This window comes from Myotis myotis, unplaced genomic scaffold (assembly GCF_014108235.1).
Source record: "Myotis myotis isolate mMyoMyo1 unplaced genomic scaffold, mMyoMyo1.p scaffold_m19_p_13, whole genome shotgun sequence".
NCBI lineage: Eukaryota > Metazoa > Chordata > Mammalia > Chiroptera > Vespertilionidae > Myotis > Myotis myotis.
Genome location: NW_023416317.1, coordinates 35,101,364 through 35,125,316, shown reverse-complemented (window position 1 = coordinate 35,125,316; position 23,953 = coordinate 35,101,364). Strand labels below are relative to the sequence as shown.

Here is a 23,953-nt window from a genome sequence, read left to right as displayed (position 1 = left end):
TGTTCTCCTCCGAGTTCTGTTGAACCATTTGTGATGTCATACACATAGGAATATTATTTCTTTAGATGCGTTTACAACATGTGGAATTTTTTGTAAGGCTTGTGCATGGTGTACTAGTATGTGGCTGTGCCACTGAAGGCCGGTGTGTCTCTGCTGCAGCGTGGAAGAGGAGAAGCCACTGTTGGGAACGGGCTGGTGTGTCTCGGATAGTGCCGTTGAACCAACCAGTGGGTAGAAGTTGTGCTGAGCCCCAAGAGGGTGGAATTTATTCTGTCACATGCTCTTGAAACTCGTCTTGCACATAGTGAATTGTACGCCTTCCAACAGTCTCCACGGGCCATTATTGTCTATTATTCTAAAATTTTAAAACCTTCTCCTAAATAAAGGCCTTATTGATATACCAATGTGAAACTCTGTTACAGAGTTGAGACACAGATGATGATCGCTCAGGATAAAAAGAAATAGTAATATTCTCTTGTGTCCTATGTAAATGCCAAACGGAAGTGTGCTCATGCTCTTGGGGCATCATACTTTTTTCTGGGAAATGGCTTTTTTTTCTATTTTATGCTGTTTGGGGTTTTAGATTGCCATTCACTTATTTAACAATTGATTTTTAGAGAGAGAGAGAAAAGAAGGGAGGGAAGGAGGGAGGAAGAGAGAGAAATATTGATTTGTTGTTCTGCTTACTTATGGTTTATCCGTTGATTCTTATATATGTGCCTTGACTAGGGATCGAACCACCAACCTTGGTGCATTGGGACACCACTCTAGCCAACTGAGCTACCTGGCCAGGGCCTCCCAGTCACTTCTTGTATGCCACCACACGCTTTGTCCTGTCATTTGGCCATCTCTGCAAAGTGAAATTTTTACCTCTTCCTTTACTTTCGTTGTCTTATCAACCTTGGATTTTTTCCAGTGTCAGGTTTTCACATTTGTGAATTATGATGCCTCTTAGCAATGAAAGGGAGGGGAGGTGCCCTTTCTTCTTGGGCAATGGAGGTGAGAGGTTGAGTGGGACAGGGAGCTGGCACTGTTGGTTAAAAGGTTTCCTGGAGCTGGATGGTCGTGGTGGTTGCACCACAGTGAGAATGTACTTGGTGCCATTGAATTGTACACTGAGAAATGGTTAACATGGCCCCTTTTGTGTCATGTATATTTTACTACCATTATAAAAGAAAGGTTTCCAAGTTCCCTCTGAGTTTTACCCTGGCTGATAGTTTTCTAGGGCTCGTTACTGTTCTTTCCTCTTGTTCTCCTGGCTGATCTACTTTGGGGCCCAGACTCTGTGGGGACCTTGAGGTTAACTATCCCCCAGAGGAGCTGTGGGTGGCAGTTAGCACTGGTTTTCTTTGATGTGCTGGTGCCATCATGATCTGGGCCATGGCCATATTGGTGGAGAATTTCTTCCTTAAACCTTGATTGTTATGAGCCTTCTCCAGGCCCTCTGGGTTGGCCCGCTTATTGGTGAATCAACTCAGCATGGCCTCTGGCCTGGGGGAACTTATTTATTGGGAAAGACAAAAAAAGAAAAATTAAATCAATAATTTGCATAATTAAAAATTGTGAAACAATTAAACTGTAGAATTAAAATTTGCTATGAAACAAGAGATTGGTAAGTAATGGTATAGAGCAATGCTGTCTAATGGAAATATACCGTGAGCCACATACATAATTTCAAATTTTCTAGTAGCCACATTTTAAACAGGTGAAATTAATTTAAATAATATATTTTATTAATCCTAATATATCCAAAACACTGTCCTTTGAATGTGTTATCAACGTAAAAATAAACTACTTATTTAGATATTTTACATTCTTTTTTTCATGCTAAGACATTGACATCTGGCATGTATTTTGCACATCCAGTCCGAACTAGCTACATTTCAAGCGCTAGATATTTTTAGTGCTGACTACTTTTATACAGAGTCTTGAGACTTTATCATAGAAATCTATATTAGGTTCCATTTACATTCTAAATAGTTTCATTTCCATGTTGTTTGTACATATTCATTAGTGGCTGGTCTTTGATGCAGTCAGTTTATTGTACTACTCTCAAAATAAAAAATGCACTACCAGGAGTGTTAGGTATCCTGCCATTATGTGCAATTAGGAAAATGGCACAAAATATTGATAAACTAGCTTCCCTTCCGACTCATGCTAAGCTCTTCTTGGATTTGGTGTGGACGACTTTGGTTGGAAATTCTGAATACTTGGTGATTTTGTGTGTCTTTTCCATAGAAAGTACTTTTAAGTGTGTGGAATATTTTATTAATACCCTGGGTTCACTCTCTATCTGGTTGCTTTAATATTTGAGTAACCCACTGTGAAATTTAAGCCACACGATGCCTGATATTTCTTGAAAAGGTTTCTTGATGAATCTTAGCCTGTGTTTTCTGTGATGAAATGGACTGGTAAGATGAGCAATCATGCCATCATTTGGGTTTGATCAATGGGGTGTAGTCAGTAGGAATTATTCAGGCACTCTCCTTACAAACACCTAGACAGTGAATTTTTGACAATACAATATTGTATGTGTGTCATTGAGTGACTAATGTATGACCCTTTGAAATGACAACCAAACCAATAACAACTTGATTCCTCCTCCCCCCTCCCCTTCCCCCTCTCCCTTTCTCTTTCTCTCTCTCTCTCAAACACACACACACACACACACACACACACACACACACATTTCATGGCAGTCTGATAGTCTGATACTTAACATTTGTGGCCCGGTGGCCTGCTTCTTAAAAACTCATATGATGAAACATCTGTTGTATTGTCAGTTTCTCCCTGATTGACCTATAAAATCCAAGGTTTATGTAAGTTTAAAGTACTTTTAGTCTTACTGAGATTTCCCCTTTGAGTTTATCCATGATTTACTTAAAGTGTTAAGAATTGCATTTTATGAAATTGGATTCATGGTTGTCAGGGCCTGGGGGAGAGGAAGTGGGGAAGAACTGCTTAGTGGGTATGGGAATGGGGTTTCCTTTTGGGGTGATAACAATGTCTTAGAACTAGGAGAGGTGATGGTTATACAACATTATGAATGTACTAACTGCCACAAAATCATTGAAATGATTAATTTTGTGTTAGGTGAATTTCACTCCAATTTAAAAAAATAAAAAAGAATAAATAGTATTATAATGGAGTGGTCTCCTGGGCTTGGATATGTGTATCCTTTATAAGTTTCAGAAACGTGAATTTATTTAATAAAAAGATGACATAAATCTGAATTTGAAAGGCCCTGAAATGAACATTTTATTCCAGAGATTCAGAAATGACACAGAAGACAAGAACTCCAGGCATTCTTTAAAAAATTGAATTCCTCTTTCTTACTGATACAGTGAAAAACCTCACATTGAAAAATGATTGATTTTAGTGTTTTTGCTAAAATGGATCTACTGCAAAGCCCAGGCAGATTGATGTTACAGAAATAGCAGCCAAGAAACAAAAAAAAACAAAATTTTTTTTTTTTGGTTGAACAATGTCATTATCAGCTTCACCTGTGAGGGAACTTACCCGAGGGAGATCCTGTCTGCTCTCGAGATGGCTCCTTGGTATTGACAGATCCATTAGCAGTTGTAATTAGAAAAGCAAAGTTGGACTTTGAATAATTAGGCTAAAGTCACAAGTGATTGCTGGGCACAGTAACAGAAGCTGTTGTTCGGCACTCTGTTGCCTGCTGTAGTGAGTGGGTGGCGTGTGCTGTTGCTGTACGCAGTGTTTCTTTCTTGTGTTGGAAGCTGGTCCTTTCCCCCTAATAAAGTTTGAAGTAGCAAAGACATCTCGCTTTGGGTCTTCTGCAGATGTCTGAAGGGCCTCATTTCCCGGGAATAAATGGGGCTGCGGAATGTTTTTGCTAAACAAACCATTGTCATAGCAAAAGCAAAATCCTCTTTATCCCAGGAGTGTTAAGAAATGTGTTTTGGTTTTTTACTCCTATTTTCATTCCTTTTTTTCTTTTCTCCCTGCTGGAATAATGGTTTACTTATATAAAGTTATTTTCTAGAAGAAAAATAGAAAGACTTATTTCAAAAAAATCTTTGGACTAATGCCACCCAAAACACCTTTCAAGCACACCCTGTATATTTTGATTTTTTTAAAAACCTGCTATTTGAGTAATGGAAAATTAAAGAGTTCCAAGGGATTCAAAATATAATTATGTGGGTCTAAATTCTTTATTCATCTCTACATCTGTATAGGAAAGGGTAGAATTAGGAAATAGAGGCCGGTGTCAAACACCTACAGATGTGTCCTTGAAGACTTTGATGTAGGTTGTGATGATAGGGGAATGCATGGATCGCAAGCTCTTGAATACATGACTGATGTTCACACTGCATCTTAGCTGTGTTAAGATCAGGGAACAGAAGGGTGTGGTTCCTCCATCCCTCCACATTGTCAAATGCCCCATCCAGACTCTAAAACCTACTGGGTCTTGGCTTTGGACCACATAGGGTTGAAAATAAAATGGAAATTACTTGGCAAATTTAAAGATTAGGAGAGTTTCTATGAGGATCAAGATTTTTTACTTCCTGGAGGTAAGAATGAGAAGTTCTGGCACCACTGAGCCCATGTGTCCATTGGCAATAACAGGCTAGAAGGACAAGATGCGCCCCCCCCCCCCCGGGGAGATGGGGCTTTGATGTTCATTGTTCTTTATCCATCTGGTCCCTGGGAGCCCCAGTTCCTAGCTTTGAGATCTGCACAGACTCTCTCCCGGGTCATGAGATGAGATGAGGCCCTGTCCTGGCTGGTGGGAGAAGCCAGCTGGAGAACGGGATTTTTCACAGCAATGACAAAGTCCCTGTATGGAATGAAGACAGGGCTCCCCGAGTGGTAATCCAGGGGCATCCAGCCCAGACCCTGGGCTTGCAGACTGATCACTGTGAATAAAGATTGTGGAACATGACAGATTGATCTTCAGGTCCATGTTGGACCCTAACAGTGACATCTCCTCAGACTGGGGAGTAACACTGCCAAGATGATCTCATCAGTGTTCCCTGTCAGAACATGGAGAATTAAAATTAGAAATTTTAGCTTACGATGAGGTAGCTTATGTGGTTCAGTCCTGGGGTGGGGTACCAGTAAAAGCCCAGGAAGCCTATGTAACTTCAGATAACTCACAGCTCTTTCCTTGGAGCTCCCTGTCAGGAAGATGGGAGCCCAGAGACACTTCTCTCCCCACCCCACAGGCATCTCTTCCCTGGAACTCCCCTGGACAGCTCCCCACACATCTGGGGACAGTAAGAGCAATTTAGTGCCTTGAATTTATTTTAAGGTTAAAATTTAAAAGGTATTATTTTACTTAGGAAGCATTTAAGTATAAAATGGTTGATTGATTAGTATTTTTAGTGCCCTGATTTGGAGTGTACAGGGTCGGGGGGTGGGTGTGAGTGAGGGAAGGAGTAATGGCTCAGCACCATATTGTCATCTCCATCTACAGCTGACCAGCCCCCCCCCCCCCCAGGCTGGCTCCCCAGTCCACTTCCCACCACTGAGTGTGATAGTTTGGAGTTTATCGATTACATACTCATCATCCTATTTGATTTTCATAACTGCTCTGTGATGGAAGGCAGGCTGATGTTATGATGTCCACTTTATATGAGGAAACTGAGTGTTCCTCATGCCCAGGGTTAATGCTCGTGAGGAATGTAGCTGATACTAAAATCCCAAGTTTTGTCAACACACCAACTATGGTTAATTTTTCTTATTACAGTGTGATGCATAAGAGGAAACAAGTAAAGCTTAATTTTATGATAGCAGTAAGAATGTGGAGCATTTACAAAATACTGAGCTGGAGAGACTGGCTGAGTTTGAGGTCTCAGACTGATGACTTGCAGATGCTCTTTCTATACAGTTTTGTCGAAGAAGAGGGGATCTTAGTGCTGCATGGTATTTTTAGGTTTGGTGGCTGTCATGAAATTTCCCTCCTGAAAAGTTTACACGCCTGCCAAAAGTTCATTTGGTTTTTCAAATGAAACATAACATCTATGTCACACAGAGTTATGCCCTTTCAGTTGAGTTGCTTTGTAATCTCTTGAGAGTGGAGGCAAGCTGGCCCTGGTTCCCTGGGCACAACCTACATACAGACGCACTCCTGTCATTTGCAGGGCCTGGGACAAGGCTGCAGAGGAGATGCTGGACCCAGGCCAGCACTGGGGTGAGGCGAGTGAGGCAATGTTTTTTAATAGACGAGATCAGTAACAGTGCTGTTCTGAGCGATACTGGAGCTTGAGACAAAAGGAAAAATCAATAATATTGATCCCATCTTTATTACAATTTTTGATATTTTGTTCATCACAGACGTTTTGCATTCCTTTTCACTTTTTAACATATTGCATTGAATATTTATTTATCGTGGCTACTGAGTTTTTGGTGCCCCTCAATTATGCACCTATAGCAAGCGTCTCCTCACTTACCTCATCCTAGCCTCTGTCCCACCTTGGGCCTGGGGGTGCACAGATAGGGAACAGTGTCCACCCTCGGCATAGACCAGGGAAGAAGCCTGCACAGGCCCCCAAATTGCACCAGGGCTCTCAGGGCATGGAATTCCAGGGTCGTGGCTGTGTGAAGTGGGGGCATGAGATACATAGGTGGACACATGCCCGTAGGTCCTCGGGTTCCTTGCTTATGGAGAGGAGAGTGGTTGGAGGAGGGCCGAAGTGGAACCTCTGGGGAATAATTCTCAGCACCAGAGTCTCTTGGAGGCTTGTGAAGACCAGATCCTGATGCAGTAGGTCTTGAGCGGGGCCTTAGAAATGGGTCTCCATTTCTAAGGCGCAGGGGCCCCTTTTTCCTGATGGGTTTCTGTGCATGGGAATTAGGGAGTGGCTCGGCATTCTCGCCTAGACTTCCTTTTAGGTTTTGATCCAGCAGCACAGGCAGAATGTAGCCTTCAGGGGAAAGAGTGCAGACTTTTCTGCTTTCCTGGCCAGTCTTATCTTTGTCACTGTTATTGATGGAGGTCTCTCCAGGATGCATGAGGGTGAATCATTGCTATAGATTTTATTTTCCCGTAAATTTCTTGCATGATGTATGGAAATGAGAGCTAGAGTATCTAATGGTAAGTAGCATTCCTAAGTACCTCTAGATTTTGTTTTTAAGTGTGTGTTTTAAAATGACATTATTTTAAAAGTACATTTAAAAACGTTTAAATAATACTGTTTTTACCTATAAAGGAGAAGATTAAAATGTCTCGTAAACCCTCCTCCCAAATGATCCCTGTTGATGATAATAGAATTAAAAGTACAAAATAATGTAAAAGCCACCTTTCCATCCTCCCCTCTCTATTCCACTCCCTCTCTCTAATATTGATGTTTTGTTTTTTTGTGTGGTTTCTTTTTCAGAAAAAAATGTATTCATGTCCCTCCTAATATTTTTATACAGGAATATCATATGGCAATATTGTCAGATATTTTGCCTCCTAAGTTAGTAGTGTATCTTGGACTTGTTTCCATCGGCAAATAACAGATTTACCTTAATCTTAAGTGGGTCATAGGATTCATCATTGGGATGTCCCAGTATTTACGTCGCCCTCCAATAAAGAACTCTTTGGCCCTATCCGGTCTGGCTCAGTGGATAGAGCTCCGGCCTGCCGACTGAGGGGTCCCGGGTTCGATTCCGGTCAAGGGCATGTGCCTTGGTTGCGGGCGCATCCCCGGTGGGAGGTGTGCAGGAGGCAGCTGATCGATGTTTCTGACTCTCTATCCCTCTCCCTTCCTCTCTGTAAAAAAATCAATAAAATATATTTTAAAAAAAAATAAAGAACTCTTTGGTTCCAGGCTTTTGCTATGTGAACAACCCAGTAGTGAAGATCTTTGTCAATATACGTGTCTTTGAAAACATGTTATGAGTCCAGCCATAGTTTGTAATTCCGAGTAGTGAGGTTGTTGGACAAAGGGTGTGTGCACTTTTAGGTTTGAAGGCATTGCCCTCCAGAAGGTTTAACCCCTATCAACAGTGATGGGCATACCTGTTTCCCCAATGTTCTTGCCCACATGGATGTCATACAAGTAAAAAGAAAACCATTATATTATTCCAATAGCAATCTACACTAATAAAAGAGAAAAATGGTAATTGGCGTACGGCGCTACCCTTTTTATTGGCTAATCAGGGCTATATGCAAATTAACTGCCAACTAAGATGGCAGTTAACTGCCAACAAAGATGGCGGCTAATTTGCATATGTAGGCACAATGCAGGGAGGCGAAAGGGAAAGCAGGAAGAAGCCTCCTGCCACTGACAGTGATCGGAAACCCAGGGGGGAGCTAAGAGGTGGGGGGCAGGGCAAAGGCGGCCCCAGGGCCATGATCGGAGAATCAGGCGCCTTTGCTGCCCTGGCCAGTGATAGCAGGAAGTAGAGGTGGAGCCAATGATGGGAGCTGGGCACGGTCGAAGCTGGCAGTCCTGGGAGCTAGGGGTCCCTTGCCTGGGCCTAAAGCGGAGCCCATGATCGCGGGGCCGCTGCCACTGCGGGTCCCCGCTGCCAGGGCCAGACCCCTAGGCCAGAGGCGTTAGACCTGGGCAGGGGCGGAGCCTGCAACCGCGGGGAGCTGGGGGTCCCCTGCCCAGGCCTGACACCTCTGCCGGAGGCCTCAGGCCTGGTCAAGGGGCCGATCTGGTGATTGGTGATTGGAGGGTGATGAGGGTCAACTCCTCTGGCCGAGGCATCAGGCCTGGGTGGGGGGCTGGGGGTCCCCTGCCCAGGCCTGATGCCTGGGCCAGAGGCATCAGGCCTGGGTGGGGGGTGGAGCCGGGGATTGGGGGGATATGATGGTCCCCTTGCCCAGGCCTGAAGCCTGGGTCAGAGGCATCAGGCTTGGGCGTGGGGTGGAGCAAGCAATCAGAGGGAGATGGGGGTCCCCTGCCCAGGCATGATTCCTGGGCCAGAGGCCTCAGGCCTGGGCGGGGGTCAGAGCCAGTGATCAGGGATAGATGGGGGTCCCCTGTCCAAGCCTGACACCTCTGGCGGAGGCGTCAGGCCTGGGCAAGGGGCCGATCAGGCGATCGGAGGGTGATGGGGGTCTACGCCTTTGGCCGAGGCATCAGGCCTGGGAAAGGGGCAGAGCCAGCAATCGGAGGGGTCTGGGGGTCCCCTGCCCAGGCCTGACGCCTGGGCCAGAGGCATCAGGCCTGGGCTGGGGGCAGAACCAGTGATGGGGGGAAATGAGGGTCCCCTGCCCAGGCCTGACACCTCTGTCAGAGGCGTCAGGCCTGGGCAAGGGGCTGATCCTGCGATTGGAGGGTGATGGGGGTCAACGCCTGAGGGCTCCCAGTATGTGAGAGGGGGCAGGCTGTGCTGAGGGACACTCCCCCCCACACACACACCCAGTGCACGAATTTCGTGCACCGGGCCCCTAGTACGATATAAAATAAGTAAGAATAAACTTGATAATTGTTCAATATCTAGGTGAAGAAAGCTTTAATGTGCACATAAGGGACCCCCCAAAAAAGCCTTGAATAAACAAAAATTATGCCATGTTCTTGGATGGGTACTTGTAGCCTGATGAAAATATTCATTCTCCTTTAGCTAAGCTATAATTTGAACTTGATCCAGTAAAAATAACAACAAGATTTTTTTTTGAGGGAGAATTTTTGATTAGCTGGTTTTAAGACCGATTGAAAAAAAAAAATACGTAAGAATAGATAGGAATATTCATATAATGAACAGGAAGATAGGAAAATTCAGGAAATAGCCTGAGCAGATATTAAAACTAATATGAAACGAAAATTATTAAAATGGGTTAATGAATCACAGTCATAAACTTAAATATATTCAGGAATATAATATATGATAAAGGTGGCATTTCAAATCAATGAGGAAAAATGTGTAAACCTTGGGGGGGAAATGTTTAATTCATATAGCATACATTCCAAATGGATCAAAAATGTACATGCAAAAATGTGAAATATGTATATAAGATATCACAGGAGAATTATTTTATAATTCCAGACCTCTCTGCTATCACATAAAACTCAGAAGTGGTTGAAGACAAGATTGATAAATTTTACTTCATAAGAAAAATTCTTCATGACAAAACCCCAGCTTATATGCAAAGTTAAAGACAACAAACTGGGAAAAGATGTTTGTAACGGGTATCACAACTGAGGACTATATTTCCTAATATATAAAGAGTTTCTACAAACCACTAGAGAAAAAAGGGGGGGGGGGCTATAACTTAATAGAAGATTGGGTAAAGATATGAACTGTTCACAGAAAAGGCAAGAAAGATAGTATTTAATCATGAAATGTTTAATTAAAAAATACAAATTGCATAATAAGAGGAATATAAATGAACACCTCACTATGAGATTAGCCAGTGATTGTATAACACTGATGAGAGGTAAGTCTGTACTACCCTGTGGAGGAAATCTGGCAATAGCTGAAAATATTACAATGCATTTATCTTTAGCTCAGCAATTCCACACCTAGGAATTTACTTTTTATATGTACTTTATGAGCTATATTTTTCCTTGCAGCATTACTTATAAAAACAACAGTTTGAATAATCTCTGGTCCATCACACTATGGTACCCTGTGCACCTTTAAAAAGAATGAGGAAGAACTCTCTCTACTTCTGTTAAATGGATTCTAAGAAAAGTGTACTGATAACTGATTAAAAAATGATTAAAAGCGAGGTGCATTCATGTTATACTACCATTTGTGTAAAAAGGGAGGGCGATATGTAGACATATTTACTTGTATGAATTCGGCGATCATTAAGGTGTATATAAAAAATGGATAATACGTATGTAATACCTTAATCAATAAGGAAATTTTAAAAAATAAAAAAAATGGATAATATTGCTTGCCTGTAGGGAAAAATCCTGAGAGGCTGGGATGTAGTTTTCACTGCATATATGCTTGTACCTTTTGAATTTTGAATCTTGTCTGTCCTTAAAATTTTTTTAATCTACATTTTAATAAGTGAAAATATTTGTTTTGACATGCATAGTTCTAATGTTTAGTTAATTTGGGTGTCTGCAAATAGTGATTGGCTTTTTATTTTTTTTAAGCAATTGCCTATTCATATACTTTGCCCATTTTTCTTTTCTTTTTTTGAGGGGGGAGTGGTTTCTTTGCACATCAAGGAAATCACCTCTTTGTCTTAAATTTCACAGAAATTTTCTTCCAGTTTATCTTTTGAATTGTCTATGCTGCTGTTTGCCACCTGGCAATTTCATATTTGCACGCAGCTGTCACCTCCACCTCCTCCTCCTCCTCCTTCTCCTTCTGCTCTTTCTTTTTTATTTTTTGAGAGTGTGGAAATGACGTTTTCAAGGTAATCTCTGACAAAAATTGACTTTAGATTTAAAACATCCAATTACCAGTGTTTCTGGATGAGCTGGAAAATAGTCTGCTGGGTATTCAGTCCTCTTTGAAGATAGTAGTTAAGACACGAAAAAACTCATTTTTTAACAAGAGGTGACCTACAGGCCCCAGGAAAGGGCAAAGGGAGAGGGACTTGGATGGGGCCGGGCAGGGGCTTTTGGTGGGTCTCTGATGAGCCTTTCCTCTCTCCACTCCCAGCCGAGCTCCCGCGGTCCTCAGCAGTGAGGCTGGCCTCCCTGCGAGACCTGCCCGCCCAGCTCCTGGAGCTGTACCAGCAGGGCTTCTTGCTGGTGGCCCTGCATCCTTTCGTGCAACCAACCCACAAGCAGGAGAAGACACCCCTGGAGCACATCTTCAGGGCCATCCTGATCAAGAAAACCGACAGGTAAGGCCTCCAAGGTTGGATGGGGAGCATCATGAGGTGGCTAAGGTGTGTTGACGGGGCCTCTGCCCTCTGACAGGTAAGGCAAAACATTGACAACAAGAGAAAATTTCCTAGTGTCCTGTGACTGTCCATGCCTGACTGCTTATGTAGAGGGTTCCGTTTTACACCTTTTCCCTCCTTTAATTTATTGGATTAAACTCAGCTAGAAAAAAAGCGTCTCCTGCGAAGAAGAGTACTTCCAGAACAGTTAAAGTACAGCCAGTTAAAGTATAATGCTATAATCCAGCGGTTCTCAACCTGTGGGTCGTGACCCCTTTTGGGGGTCGAACGACCCTTTCACAGGGGTCACCTAAGACCATCGGAAAACACATATATAATTACAAATTGTTTTTGTGATTAATCGCTATGCTTTAATTATGTTCAGTTTGTAACAATGAAAATACATCCTGCATATCAGATATCTACATTATAATTCATAACAGTAGCAAAATTTCAGTTATGAAGTAGCAATGAAAATAATTTTATGGTTGGGGGTCACCACAACATGAGGAACTGTATTAAAGGGTCGCGGCATTAGAAAGGTTGAGAACCACTGCTATAGCCTGAAAAGCATGGCTAGGAAAACACACTCATTGTTTTAGGCTACGTACAAACTTAATGGTTTTTCCCCAAACTCTAGACCAGTGGTTGGCAAACTCATTAGTCAACAGAGCCAAATATCAACAGTACAACGATTGAAGTTTCTTTTGAGAGCCAAATTTTTTAAACTTAAACTGTATAGGTAGGTACATTGTTATTAACTTAATTAGGGTACTCCTAAGGCTTAGGAAGAGTCACACTCAAGGGGCCAAAGAGACGCATGTGGCTCGCGAGCCGCAGTTTGCCGACCACTGCTCTAGACATACTTGACCATTTTGAGCCCACCATAAATTCTGTCAATCCCTTAGGAGTAAAAACAAAACCCACCTGAATCTATTGCTGTAATTGATTTGGCTTTGATTTTGGCTTTCAAGGCTTTGAGGATGTTTCTCAGGATGGCTGGACCTGTTGAATGCTTCCTCTTATATTTTTATTGGGTCTAATTAGAAAAAGAGAGCTGGAGATTGGTTTCTCAAAAGGAACAATAAATATTAATTTTAAATATATATATATATATTTAAATATATTTTATTGATTTTTCACAGAGAGGAAGGGAGAGAGATAGAAAGTTAGAAACATCGATGAGAGAGAAACATCGATCAGCTGCCTCCTGCACATCTCCCACTGGGGATGTGCCCACAACCCAGGTACATGCCCTTGACCGGAATCAAACCTGGGACCTTTCAGTCCGCAGGCCGACGCTCTATCCACTGAGCCAAACCGGTTTCGGCATAAATATATATTTTTAAAACAAGGTGGGATAGAAAACACAGTATGTTTTTGCTGCTTTTGTAAAAACAACAACACACAAAAAAACAATTGAAATAAAGTCTGGCAGAGGGAAATGGATCTGTCCTTCGGCCAACTGTCATGGAATGACAACATGGACCATAGTTTAAAAGGAGGGAGAGTGCAGAGTAACTACTTCTTTTTTCTCTCTTTTCACAAGTTGGTTTGCCAGGTGGACAAACGTTGGGCTGGTGAGCTCAGGAGGACAGTGTGGCTAAGATGGGCTCCTCTTTGCTGCCAAGCAGAGTTCATTTCTTCACAGCTGATCAGGAGGGTTCTTAGTCTGAGCCAATGTGCATTAGAATTTGAAGTGAAAGGTGACATATGCCTTTGCTAATGTCCAGAATTACCATGGTATTTGTAGAGTGAAACTTGTTTTTAACATCTGCCTTTCTGGCATATTTGTTTCTTTATGTTGATTGGCTGTGGATCAATATCTAGGTCAATCACAAGAGGAAATGGTTCTGGGAGCCATAGTGGTTTCAGGTTCCACAAGAGACATGCATGATGACACTTATTGAGCATCTGCTGTGTGCCAGGCTTTTTGAGTGTCATTTCATCCTCATAATCAGCATATGAAGTTAGATACTATTTTTATTTCCATTTTAAAGGTGAGGAAGCTGAGACCCAGACGTTGAGGTATTTGTCAAGGTACCTAATGAGCTTACTTTCTAGAAGAGGAAAATGGGTCAAGCTATTAAGAAGAATGAAAGACTGGTGTGCAGGGGGGTTTTCAAAAAAGAGAAGATGCGTTCTCTGTGGGTTTGAGTTCACTCTAGTCCAGAGTGTCTAGCTACCCACCAGGATGACTATAATGAACATTCTAGACACAAGAAATTCCTTGTACAACTTTGTGCTGGGTCTTCTTTGAAACTGCCCCCCGCTTTGTTTTTGTTTTAAAGAAATTGCAAAAGCTTAGTAATTGTCCAAGTACGGTAATGAAACTGGCAATTTACCATTCTTACGGCAAAATGAGAGAATTTGCCCACTTCCATTCCCTGTCAGTGTTTTGTGGGAAGAGTGGAAAAGCAAGCATTTCATAATACAGTATAATTTTAAAGTACAGGCACTTTCTCTCCTCACAAATGCAATAACCATGTTTTTTTTTCTTTCTTTCTTTCTTTCTTTTTTTTTTTTTTGCTTAAAGTATTACAAAGAGTATTACATATGTCTCCTTTTTTTTCCCCCGCCCTTGACAATCCCCTGGCCTCCCCTACCAATAACCATGTTTTTGCATCATAAGAAAAAATACCCCACACTATTAAAATTAAACAATCAAAAAGTCCCACAACAGAACCTTTTCTTCAGGGAGTTTAGTAGAAACAAAACAAAATAAATCTTATGTGATTAATTTTTAATACAGACAGTTAAGATGATATTTTTCACGAAGTCTGCCAAAGTTCTGACAGCTGTAGATGCTGTTAAATGAAATGATTTCACTCTCCAAGAGGAAGTAAATGCCTAGTTAATGTACTGTAAGTAGACCGCATTGAAAGAGGTGTAGATAAACTTTCTCGATTACTGTCAGTCCAGATCAAGTTCATTAGCGACAATCACCATGGGATGACTACTTGAAACTTAGATATCAACTTTAATGTGTTTGAAAGGTGAACGTAAAGTTTTTGGCAAATAACTAGGTTTTAGGGTCTACAGCAAGACCAGGAAAAAGAACAAAACCATGCAAGCTTACATTCATTCATTCACACTTACTGAGCTTGTATTCTTTGTAAGGGACATGCTAGGAGCTTTACGTCATGGGACACTGGTGGGCACAGGTTCAAAGTTCACCTGCGTATGGAGCCTGCTTTCCAGGTATCTACAGTTTAACTGAGAAAATAAGGCATCATACCATGGGAGTCTGGGAAAAGGAGGAGTCACCTCCTGCTGGAAAGGAATCTAAGGAAATGTCTCTGGACGAAGTAGCTTTTCATTTGGACCTGGTTTCTTTCGGGCAAACGTAGGAATAATGCCCATGCGGTGGGAGGATTTTATTTGTCTTATAATGAAATGTTTTCTAGTGGAGTTTGGGTAATTTGAGAGCATCATTGACAGTCTAACTGGATTATTAATGAGTCATTCCCAAAGCTCGGTACAGTAACATTACCCTGAGCCCTCTATCATTTTGACAAATTTCACTTAAATCTATGAAAAATTGTCTGATCCTTTCTTTTGGAAATTCTTATAAATGCCATTTCATTTTAGGATGGCAGGCCAAATCACACATCTAGTTATAAATTGTTCTTAATCCTAAGTGTGTTGAATTTAAAGTCAGTTACTTTGAAAACTGATTTCAAGAATGAATAGCCAAATGAGACACTTAGAATAAGTAGAGTTTGTACTTCCTTCTCTCTACTCTTTCTTTGGGACACAGAGTGATTTTTAACAGACAGTATTATTGCATTTGCTCTGAATTCTAAATACAGTTAAGTTGCCCTTCAATTTTTTTTTTTTTCCGGGCAGTTTCCCGTAGAAGAAGTTGCCAAAGATCTCAAAACATGATGGCTAAGAGAAGTCGGTTATTAAAATGTCACTGCTGATGTTTCATGAGTGTGGGTTTAATTCTAGGTCATTGATGGTTGTAGACATAAGTACAAAAATGCTTTGTGCCAATTAATGTTTCAGCTGTTGAATTGTCATTGTTCACACATCGAGCTAGTACAAGGTGTCAGTGATGTGTTTTTCATCACGAATGGGTTGAAGTCACTTGAGTCCAGGTCCCCTGGACTAATACCTTATATGGTACAGAGACCAGGACATTTGTCAGCTCTGTCGACATTTTGGCCTGGGGTCAGGGGGTGGGACACACAGTGGAACTGCAGCTAATGGAGAGGGTGAAGCCCTGTTGGGAGGCAGGAAAATGCATACAATCGAAACTGCCCTTGAAAATCTCCTTAATTGCTCATGAAATGTAATACCGTAGCATCTCTCTACCTGACCAATACATGTTTTCCTTCAGGACTAGCCCAGATTGGTGTGTCCATCAGTGAGCCCTGAAGGAAGTAAGTTGGTTGGGGTTTGTAGAGCGTGTTCCTTAGAATCACGCCTAGGGGCTGAGATGCTTGCACCAGGGAGGTGTGTATGTGGGAACTGAGCCTGAGGAGACATCATCTCCACGCCTCCTGCCTCACATCCATTCTGGGACACATCTGCTGGCTGAGTAGAATAACTGGCACCGTTTTAAGTGGTAAATGTTCCTCCCGTTCAGTTAGATTTTCCTAAGATAAACATGTGTGATGTGGCTTCACTAGGCAAAGATGATTCTAAAGAGCTCCCAGCTCTCAAGAAACTTACCTACTAGGGGAATGTAAAGTCTATATGCAAATTATGTGGGTCTCCATTTTCACCTCTCATTTGGAATTTGCTCAAGGAGGGAGGAGGCGCCTCAGTTCCATCTGCTCTGGTCTGAAGGGATGGGTAGGTTTGAACAGAGCACAAGTGGTGAAACACTGTCCCTCAGGACGCTGGCCTAGGGGAGCCAGGAGCCTGGGAAAGTTTGCCATGGATGATATGGGGCGACCGGAGCACGAGGTCTGGAGGGAAATGGGGAGAAGCATGGGGCCTGGATCCAGAGTCCTCTGAGCTGAGGAGTTTGAACTCTATCCTGAAGGCACTGGGAAACCAGTGCAATATTTTTGTTTTGTTTTGTTTTGTTTTGTTTTGTTTTGTTTTGTTTTGGAGGAGCAACCATTAGAGGTGCTGAGTTTTCAAATGCTTAAGAGGGGAAGAAATGCAAGTTGAGAAAACATGGAGATAGTTATGGTGAGAGATGATCAGTAATTAGAGTAGGTTGTAGTAAAAAGCCAAGGAATACAGATGTAAGATATGTCATAAGAGGAAATACTGGATTTAATGTTTAGCTGGAAATGGACAGCATGGAGGAAGAAGACAAATCAAAATATGAGTCAGCTTTTGACTCCGAAAAACTGGGAGGATTAACTGGAAAGGAGCAGTGATGGGGAAGGGGATGTGTCTGATGGTTTTTCCCAAAAGCGGACCCTGATAGGATCCTTAAGGAAGTTCTCCCAAGAGGAATCAGTTAGGAGGGGAGACATAGGATAGGGAAGGGGAGGAAGCCATCAGGGTGCAACGCCTCAGCCTGATACAGGGGGAAGTGGTGAGTCTACCTTGAGGCTGGGCAACTGGCCTCCACCCTCCTGCACCTGAGAGCCACTTGCCATGAGCTGCTCCAGACACGTCCAGGTCTAGGGCACATCCAGGTGAAGCAATTCCAATAGCCAAAGAAGACTTCAAGTCATGCAGAAGCTGAGGGACACGCAGAGCCGGGAAGGGTGCTCAGAGGGGCCCTGGGTGGAACACGGATAGCATCTACCACAGGAGAAGGGGAACAGTATTAGTTTGGTTGTATCATGTTTGTGGTAGTTGCTGGTGGCAGGATGTCCACTGGGAGGTGTTTGCAGGGTGGTTAGGAGCCAGGAGAGAAGTCTGAGCTGTGTGAGGCCACGGCAAGCCCAGGAGGACCGGCCCACTTTGGTGTTGCTTACTGAGCCCAGGTTTGCTATGCTAGATGCCTCTGGTGGTCTCAGAGATGCAGTGGCTTGCCGAGAACAGTGCTAATCAAGTGAGTTGCTCTGTCCCAAACTAACCATCTGCTTGGAGTCTGAGAAGTCTTTCCTCTCGGACCGTGTCAGCAAGCCGAATGAGTCAGCTCGGGCCACCCACTGTCAAGCGATGCAGAGAAAGGCAGTTCGGTTGGCTTTTGGCTTTTATTTCCAGGAAAGCAAATCCCAGAGAGTGCTCAGCTTTACCGTTGGTCCCCCTCTTGAGGTCGGGAATCTGAACGCTTGAACACTGCCTTCATCCGAAGGCAGGGCCTGCAAGCTCAGGTGCCCCGAGGGCCAGGCATCTCGAGGAGGGACTCTTGTGGATTGAAGAGCCAACGCTAACTCTGCCCATTGTTACCAAGTGTTGCCGAAACTTGAACTTTCTTCAAGAGCCAGAAATCTGGATTTTTAGGTGAAAACTGGTCTTTTTAAACCATTGCCTCACTTTTTCAAAATAGCATTGTGTACCCCAGGCCCCACCCCGCTGGCTGCCATCTTGCAACCTTGAAGATTTCAGTTGCTCGTTTCCGTGGAGTTGCTTCCCACTCTGAACTGCCGAGTCCCCCTTCTACCCACACACGCATCCGACTTCTCAGATGCTCTTGTTATTGGTTTTTATGTGTCTACCCTCCTACCTCCCCCTTGCTAAATCTTTCATCTTTGGATTCCGTTGTTTACTTAGAGTGCCAGGTGCTGAGTAGGTGTTACTCAATAGAATTTTCCTGACTTGAGTAGAATAATACCAGGCCCTGGAATTTTACTCCATCATTCATTAAAGGACCATACATTCATGGCAAGATGGATCTGTTTGGGTTTACACATTTGCCAGTACCCAGAGTGCACCTTGATAATGCATTCACACAACATGAACCCAACTAGTGGAACACACACACACACACACACACACACACACACTCACACACGATCCTTTCATTGTCCAAATAACAGTGATTTTCCACAAGGGATATTATTTTTCATTGTGGGTTTTTTGTTTTTTTCATTTTAAAAAACATCCAAAGGATGGCCTTCAAAGGGGTACGAATCTTTGGACCTTAAGTGGAGTACAAATGCATTACATCGCCTATGTGATAGCCCACATGATAACACGAACATTTTCTTTGGCATTTGAAAAGGGCAACACTGGGAAAGTACAAAATTATATCGGAACGAAGATGAAAATTCTCTTAAAAATTATCGTCGAGCGCGTCCTCTTTAAGTGGCCTTGTGGCTAATTTCTACCAATTACCTCGACTCTTGGGAGAATTCTAGGGCTTCTAGAAAGAGGTTTCATAATTAAACGAAATACGCAGGGGGTGGTAGCGCCTCCCGGGGTGTGCCCTAGAAAATGCTCATACGCGAGGCTGGGTTCAGCCCCGGAGCGTGCTGCTTGTTGGAATCGCACATGGGGAAGAAAAGTAACGCTGGGCTTGGAGTGATTGACATGTGTGACTGTGGTGGAGAAACCGCAGCAGCTGGTGTGTTCCCAGGGAGCAGAAATCGAGGAAGGTGGATTCAGAGTTCTTTTCTTAAATCAGAGCAGGGAATGTGAGGGTTTTGTTTAGCCGGGAGATTGTCATTTTGGATTCAGGTTCCCCACTCTTGGCTGGCGGCTGCCCCTCCTTGCTGGTGTGGTATCATCCTTCCATCAGTTTTCTCGGGCTTCCCGAGGTGTTTGGAGAACTTGATTAGCTCTCTGGACTGCCATCCTGCCCCCTGCAGAGCTGTCCGGCATCACTGGACTACCTTAATGCATTCCCCCTATTTTCCCATCTCATGTGGAGTGACACCCTTTTCTGTGTTGAAGTTTCAGGATTCACTGTTAATTATTGTGTTTGCACTTTCCCATCAAATATGCCAGCGTAAAGCCACATTCTCCTGGGGGAAAGAGAGTGGTGTGTTTTTTTTCAATCTACACCCCTAAATGGCTTGCCTAGCTATTCTTTCTCTCTCTCTCTCCAAAGCATCCACCTTTATCCCAGTGGGAAGAGAGAAGAGAGAAGAGAGAAGAGAGAAGAGAGAGAGAGAGAGAGAGAGAGAGAGAGAGAGGAAGAAAGAGAGAGAGAGGTATTGTTTACCTGAAAGCTCATTCCTCCCCTGCCCCAACCTGTCCTTGATTGTGTCTCTCCCCACGTTTGATTATTTATTTACTTATTTTGTTTCCTCAGAGAGAGAATTAGCAAACTAGTGATGTCAGGTCTTTCCCCAGAAGTGGTTTGGAATGGCAGAGAGCTGTGAGCAGGGACCCAAAACACAGAAGCACAAGCACAAAGTTTCTTTGAAATTTCCTGTTGATCTTAAAACGTATGCAAACACTACAATACTATGAAATGCCTGTATTTGTTTTAAAGTAAAATAAATAAAAGCTCTCCCTGCTTCCACACACATACACGATCTTTAAATAAAATTGGACTCTCTGGGAAGATTGATTTCTGTGGCATTGCAGTTGGATTATAGGGACACTTGCTGTTTTGAGGTCCATATGCACGCAGTGTAGGTAATGTAGTTGTAAATAATTTTACGAAAGTCTTAGACTTTTGTATTTACATGACTATCCTATATTAAATTTAGGAACCAAGTTGTCTTACTTTAAGTATTCCTGTCAAATTTTTTTTTTTGTTTTTTCTCTTCCTTGTCAATCAGAGACAACTTAGGTTATGTGTGTTTTTCAAACTGAGAAAGATGTAATGGGTTTTACCAGGTGATCGGTCCTAGAAAAGACTAGTTCTAATTGAATTTTACATTTCTAGCTATGGGTGCAGCAGCAGGTGAGAAATAGCTTTGGATCCATCTCCGTACATTATGAGTGGTTTCAGTGTCTTGAGATTTTGATATAATCATTATCTCTATAATCTATCTAGCTGTTTTCTATAATTTTTAAATGATTGAAAGATAGAGCCATGTTACGAAGAGGTGATTGCTATAAATATGATATAGGGGAGTACATCATTTCATTTGCTTCCTATTCATCCATCACGAGTTGGAACTTAAAATGGCTAGAAAGATTTTAAAAACCAAAATAGTAACTCATATGCATACAACACCTGCTTTCTGAGGGTCTGAGAGCACTTGGGTTTCTTTCCTTATGTGTTAAGTGTTACACTTTATTCTCACTATGTCCTACTGATGGTTGTTTTGGTTGTTAGTATTTGTTGAAAATATTATTGTGTGATCAGCAGAGGGTTAGATTTACTCTGTTCTGTAGCTGAAAAGTACCATTATCTTTATCCCCACATCCCATTTTATATCCTAGGAAAATTAGGCTGAAGAAGCTGTGGTATTAATGACTTCTTGGTGATGAAATCTGGGGTGGTGAGTGGGTATGGGCTTAAGTCCCATCTTTCAGCTTATTGGGGGTTCTCAGAGAATTCCCAGAATCCTCTGGGCCTTGCAGCATCCCCAGCCCCCATGGCAACCTGTGGGACCACAGGCCTGGTTATTCCCCAGCTGGTTTCAGGACATAGGGCTGCCACTGCAAAGTATTTGGGGCTTCCCCAGATGGCTCCATTCAACAGGCTGGCTGGGTCTTGTGAGTTTCTGCACTAAAGCGGTCCTATGCAAATGATAGTTCTAAGGTCATTCATGCATCCTTTTCCCTCTGTTCCCTAAAGACGAAATCAAAATGTATTTATCAGGTGTCTTTGTCTTGTATCTTTTAAGGCCGTAGCCTTAGTTGGAGACGATGAGATGGCATAGTCCCTGCTCTAGGGAGGTTTATAACCTACCTGACTTGTTGAAATTTTCATTCTCAAACTTCTATAGTTCAAATCCCCTAAACTGTGAAGCAACCTGGATCTTACTCTGAACAAGCATGCTTTTCTTGTAAAAATCATTAATATGTTTGCAGGCACTTCCTAATATGATTTATCATTTATGGTAATAGTCAGAATAGCTACCATGTATTTATTGCTGTGGCTAGGGAGAGTTCTTGTTCATTGCTTCATGATATACATTAGGGTGAGAGTTAGGGTAGGATTTCTCAGTGTATAGTTTTTAGCTACTGACATTTTAGGCTGGATAAGTTTTTGTGTGGGAGAGTGTACGTTGTAGGACATTTAGCAGCATCCTGGCCTCTACCCACTAGATGCCTAGCAAACATCCCTTCTCCCCGTCTCTGCATTTTGACAATCAGAAATGTCTCCAGACATTACCAGCTGTCCCCCGACAGGCAAACTGCTCCCACTTGGGAACCATGGGTTAGAGTTTGGACATGAGGAAGGAGTTCTAACTTTATTTTCTTCCAGATAACTGTCATTGCCAACAGCATTTATTACAGTAACCTAACTGCCCCTGGATGAGATGCCACCTTTATTATAGGTCGGATTTCTATATATACCTCATCTATTCCGGATTCGTTATTGTTCCGTGATTCATTTATTGATTTTTGTGCTAATACCATGCTATTTTGATTACAATGGGTCTGCAGTGTATATTACCTAGTAGGGCACTATTCTTCTTTTTCAGGATTTGGCTATTTTTGCACATTGATTTTTTTCCATATAAAGTCTAAAGTGGTTTTTCTTCAGTTCCCAGTAAACCCTACTGGAATTATAATTATACCTACATACTAATTTAAGAAGAATTTCTAAGAGCATAGAAATTCAATATTTGTGTTTTCAAGAGTATAGAATTCAGTATTCATTGTCAGAAGTAAATTTCTGTCTTAGAGCGTTGTGATCATTCTGAAAAGGCTATGTACTGTCTACACCAGTTGTTACCAACGTACTTTTGTTGAAGGAGAACTGAAGTTTCTATGTATATTTATGTATATTGGAAAAGTAGAGAAATTATGCATTATTAATATTTAACATTCGTTGTGAAGGTGGTACCCCGGCTGGCTGCAGATGTCAGAGGTTGCCTGTCTATAGGAAGCAGGAGGGGCCTGGGGGAGGCCGGGTTCAGAGGAATACTTTCAATCCAGAGCTCAGTGAAGTGTGTTTGTGGATCATTTTTTTGTAGTTTTAACTATATTAACCCCCATGCAGTATACATATGTCTTACAATTTTTCTGTAAAGTGATTGCAGATTGAAGAGAATATTAGTAATATAAATGTAAAATCCCTCCCTTTCTCTTTCTCTCTATCTCTCTGAAATAGCCACACTGACTTATCTCCAGCTGTTCATTAGAGCTTCGTTAGTGAGATTAAAAAAAAAAAATCAATGCTTACTTATTCAGATCAGACACAAGATGGCCACAGAAATTAGACTCATCTAGAAGACATTTTGAAATGTGGATTTACTTATACTACTGTTAACCGTGGGTCTCATTTCACGTGTATATTATACCTTGAGATACTATGAACTTACTGTGATTATAATTTTTAAATATTGCTTATGTCATCTGTTTCTGATATTTTCAAACTTCTATATGTATTGTTTTATAACATAGGTAAAATGTTGGTATAGCAGTTAGTATTCAGAAGTTTTTACTGACAGGGTGTGTGATCAGAGAATTTGGAGACCACTGACCCATGAAGCTTCTGTGTCACACTGATGCTTCCAGAAACAGGTGGAGTCTTGCTACTCCAAGTATGGTTCATGCACCAGCAGGCATCACCTGGGAGCTCCTAAGAAATGCAGGTTCCCAGGCCTGCCCAGACCTGCTAAATCAGAATCTTCATCTTCACAAGATCCCAGGTGATGTCCGTGTTCATGTTAAAGTTTAAAAACAGAGTTAAGCTGTGTTTTTCTATTACATAGCTGCTAGCCTCATGTAGCTATTTACATTGAAATTAATTAAAATTAACCAAAATTAAAAATTCAGTTCCTGGGTTGTACTTAGCCACATTTTAGGTGCCCGGTAGCAACATGTGGGTGGTGGCTACAGTATTGGACAGTGAAGATATAGATAGAACATTTAAATCATCAGACTCGATTAGAGGGTGTAGTTAGGGAGAGCTAGGAAAGAAGGAAATGATAATCAAACTTGAATTAGAACATGCATGTGCATTAAATGTAAATAGAGAAGACACTTCCTGTCACTCAACTGGACATGGCCCATGAGAGAGTCTTAGGAAAAGCATTCGTGTGTGGAGCTCTTACTGTTATTTTGTTTGCCGATTATTGACTTTCATGAATCAAAAAATATCAGGCAGCCCTGCTTTTATTCAGTGCTCTGTCTGTGATAAGGTATTATTTATGCACAAATACTAAAATATTAGTCCTTTCCATATCTTTCAAAGTAAATGAGGAGCCTTACAGGATTCCAGAGAAAGCAAGGGTTTGCCCCAAATCTCGTTCCTTCTGGTTC

The 23,953-nt window shown here is 42.2% G+C and overlaps 1 protein-coding gene across 2 annotated transcripts in view; it reads left to right on the top strand.

The window, feature by feature from the left end:
• The window catches only part of RFTN1 (raftlin, lipid raft linker 1), a 177,635-nt gene that overhangs the window by 60,565 nt on the left and 93,117 nt on the right, over positions 1–23,953 (top strand). For both annotated transcript variants that reach the window (XM_036332697.1, XM_036332698.1), the window contains exon 3: positions 11,530–11,716. In XM_036332697.1, coding sequence (XP_036188590.1) covers positions 11,530–11,716 — 187 coding nt within the window. The remainder of the gene's footprint in view (positions 1–11,529; positions 11,717–23,953) is intronic.